The sequence below is a fragment of the Trichinella spiralis genome (assembly GCF_000181795.1).
Source record: "Trichinella spiralis strain ISS 195 chromosome Unknown Scfld1557, whole genome shotgun sequence".
Taxonomy (NCBI): domain Eukaryota; kingdom Metazoa; phylum Nematoda; class Enoplea; order Trichinellida; family Trichinellidae; genus Trichinella; species Trichinella spiralis.
The window spans coordinates 1,600,721-1,603,310 of record NW_003528496.1 but is presented as its reverse complement, the minus strand read 5'-3'; the positions used below and the strand labels follow the sequence as shown (position 1 = coordinate 1,603,310).

Here is a 2,590-nt window from a genome sequence, read left to right as displayed (position 1 = left end):
GAATAGAGGGTCCAATGAAATAGCGAGTTCAACGACCAGTAAGAAAAGGCGGTGAAAATTTGTCCCCGAGTAGACCAAACCGTCCTCTTGTACAACTATCGTATCTTACCACTGACGCATACACACACAGACGTATCTTTTCTCTCTCTCTATCTATATGTCTATCTCTATATGGCGCGGCGCGCTTTCTAGCCCTATATATAGGGCCAGGGTCGGCGGCCCAGCGGTTGACCCAAACGCGAAACACCAATAGGCAGCTCGCTCGCGGCGGGAGCGCTCGCTATCTCCGGCGCCGATCTAAAGCCTTGTCAGTCTTCAATTATGTTGTCATGATTCAGATCTCTTGATCTTGCGCTAATCCTTTAATCCCTCAGAGCCGCCAGACGCCCAGATAGCGATCTGGCCGGCGATGCGCGGGTATTGTTCTTGGCCTACCCGCGACTTCTGGGCACCAGCCCTTGGCCAAGTCACACCGACTAGGTCGGTGTTGTTCCGTCCGGAACATATATAATATATAATATATAATATAATATAATATAATATAATATAATATAATATAATATAATATAATATAATATAATATAATATAATATAATTGTTGAAATACAGACAACGGATCTACAACGAAATTATTACTACTAAATGTTGAAACCTGATATTCGATATACGGTAATGTCCGTGAATATATATAGATACGCGTGTGCGTGGGTGAGATATATACGTATTCCTTGTCTGTTAATAAACTTAATCCTCTCAATCGTTTCTTTCTATGATTCTTTATATACTCTCTGTAGCTCTTTGCAAGTCTTACGGCTGCTGTCTGGATTTACGTAATAACCCAGATCAGCTAACGAATCTTTAACAATAATATAGTGTAATATAATATAATATAATATAACGCAATGTAATGTAATGTAATATAGTATAATGTAATGTGATGTAATGTAATGTAATGTAATATAATATAATATAATATTTGGACATAATTAAATTCAGTATGAAAATTATTTCATTCCAACCGGCATTAGCAGAGAAACAACGTCCGCTTATTCGTTCGTATGCAAATGGTGGTGGTTGTTGGTCTGCTGATTTGTGCACACATGCAAAGTGAACACAGATTACTCGGCAGCGATACGCGCTTGTCCCCTCAGTAATGGATTCGGATATTTGAGCCTCAGCTGAATGCAACAGCAGCAGCAGCGCTTACAAACAGAAAATGCAAAAAGTTCTTGAACTTTTCTTTTCATTATTACTTTGTACTATTTGTTTATTACTTTTGAAATTGGACATCATTAGTAGAAATATTACTAAGTAAATTGCTTAATTTTTCTTAATTTTTCTGCTTAATTATGTTCACACCGCCTGAAGAAATCATATTATAAAATAACAAATTCATATCATGCATTTAAGTAAGAAGAAAAGTAATTTCAAATAAATTGTAAAACTTAATTTAAAAAATCTCTTTCACAACATCTCAATGAATAATCAATCAACTTCAAAATGAACTTCAAAAGTTCCATATGGGGCAATTAAATTACTTTCAACTAGGTTTCATTAAATTAGTGTGAACTCTATTCATTCCAGCTTAATCACATTCAACACTTTATAAGCAGATTTAAAAATGTAAATAACATTTTGAACTTATATTAAGGCGCGTACACACACATGCATATGCGTACAATCAAGTAAATGAATAACATGAAATTTCAATGCAAATTTAATGATGCCAGCTTTTTAACAAAATATTACTACCTGCATATTGTCAACAATATTTTACATTTTGGAATTTGCTAATTAATCTGTATCATTATTGATAAATGCATTTAATTTGCTACGCTTTCCAGAAACGGAACAAAAAGCGAAGTCGTTAATGAATTAAAGGTCTCATTAAGTGAATGTAAACTAATTTCATACCAGCTTATTCACATCAGCACTTTAAGCTGATTTGAAAATACAAATAACAGTTTGCACGTATATTATGGCACATGCACACAAACGCGCATGTAATTGCCTAAATTTATGGAATTGCAAAGTGATTAAAATGTTTAAGCATTCAGAGATAAGCTATGGTAAAAATATGCTACCTTTTTTAATTGAAAGAGATGATGTTTCAATCATCGTACAATAGCTATAAACCTCATAACATTCGAGTAGATATTTAATTCATTATCTATTTGTTGACATATTTATTATTTTCTTTTTCAAAAGTTTTCTCTATTTTCACGCAATTCATAACAGTGTTTGTTATAAATTAAATCGTGCTGCTGTATTTTAATACAATTAAATGAATGTCAATATTGGAAATAAAATAAAGTACCAATATAAAACATGAATAATTTAAATCAAAATGATTGAAGTTCAAAAGTTACAAACCACTTTGCTTGCAGCAAAATTTTAGTTATTATGGTGAACATTATTCATGGCAGAAAATAATTGCATGTGCAGGTAGCAACACACGGCTGAGTGTCATCTAACGACGAACGAGAACATCAAGCTCGTCGATTAAGTGAATTGCTTTTCAACATGAAGTGTTTCTGTCCAAGCTGTCCAATGTATCCCTGTCCTGATAACTAAACTTCACATCTGTAGT

At 33.7% G+C, this 2,590-nt stretch overlaps 1 protein-coding gene across 1 annotated transcript; it reads right to left on the bottom strand.

The window, feature by feature from the left end:
• Positions 1-767: 767 nt before the first annotated feature.
• Positions 768-1,293, bottom strand: Tsp_04973 (hypothetical protein). Its single transcript, XM_003369515.1, has 3 exons — positions 1,254-1,293; positions 1,020-1,202; positions 768-856 (listed from the first exon to the last, which is right to left on the bottom strand). Exons 1-3 carry the CDS (start codon positions 1,291-1,293, stop codon positions 768-770), a joined length of 312 nt encoding a protein of 103 aa, XP_003369563.1.
• Positions 1,294-2,590: the final 1,297 nt, after the last annotated feature.

Coding starts and splice junctions, on each gene's coding strand:
- Tsp_04973 (XM_003369515.1), bottom strand. CDS start 1,293: ATGATGTCCAATTTCAAAAGTAATAAACAAATAGTACAAA. Junction 1,203..1,253: donor TAATAAACAAATAGTACAAA/GTAATAATGAAA, acceptor TCTGTTTGTAAG/CGCTGCTGCTGCTGTTGCAT. Junction 857..1,019: donor TTGTTTCTCTGCTAATGCCG/GTTGGAATGAAA, acceptor TTATTGTTAAAG/ATTCGTTAGCTGATCTGGGT.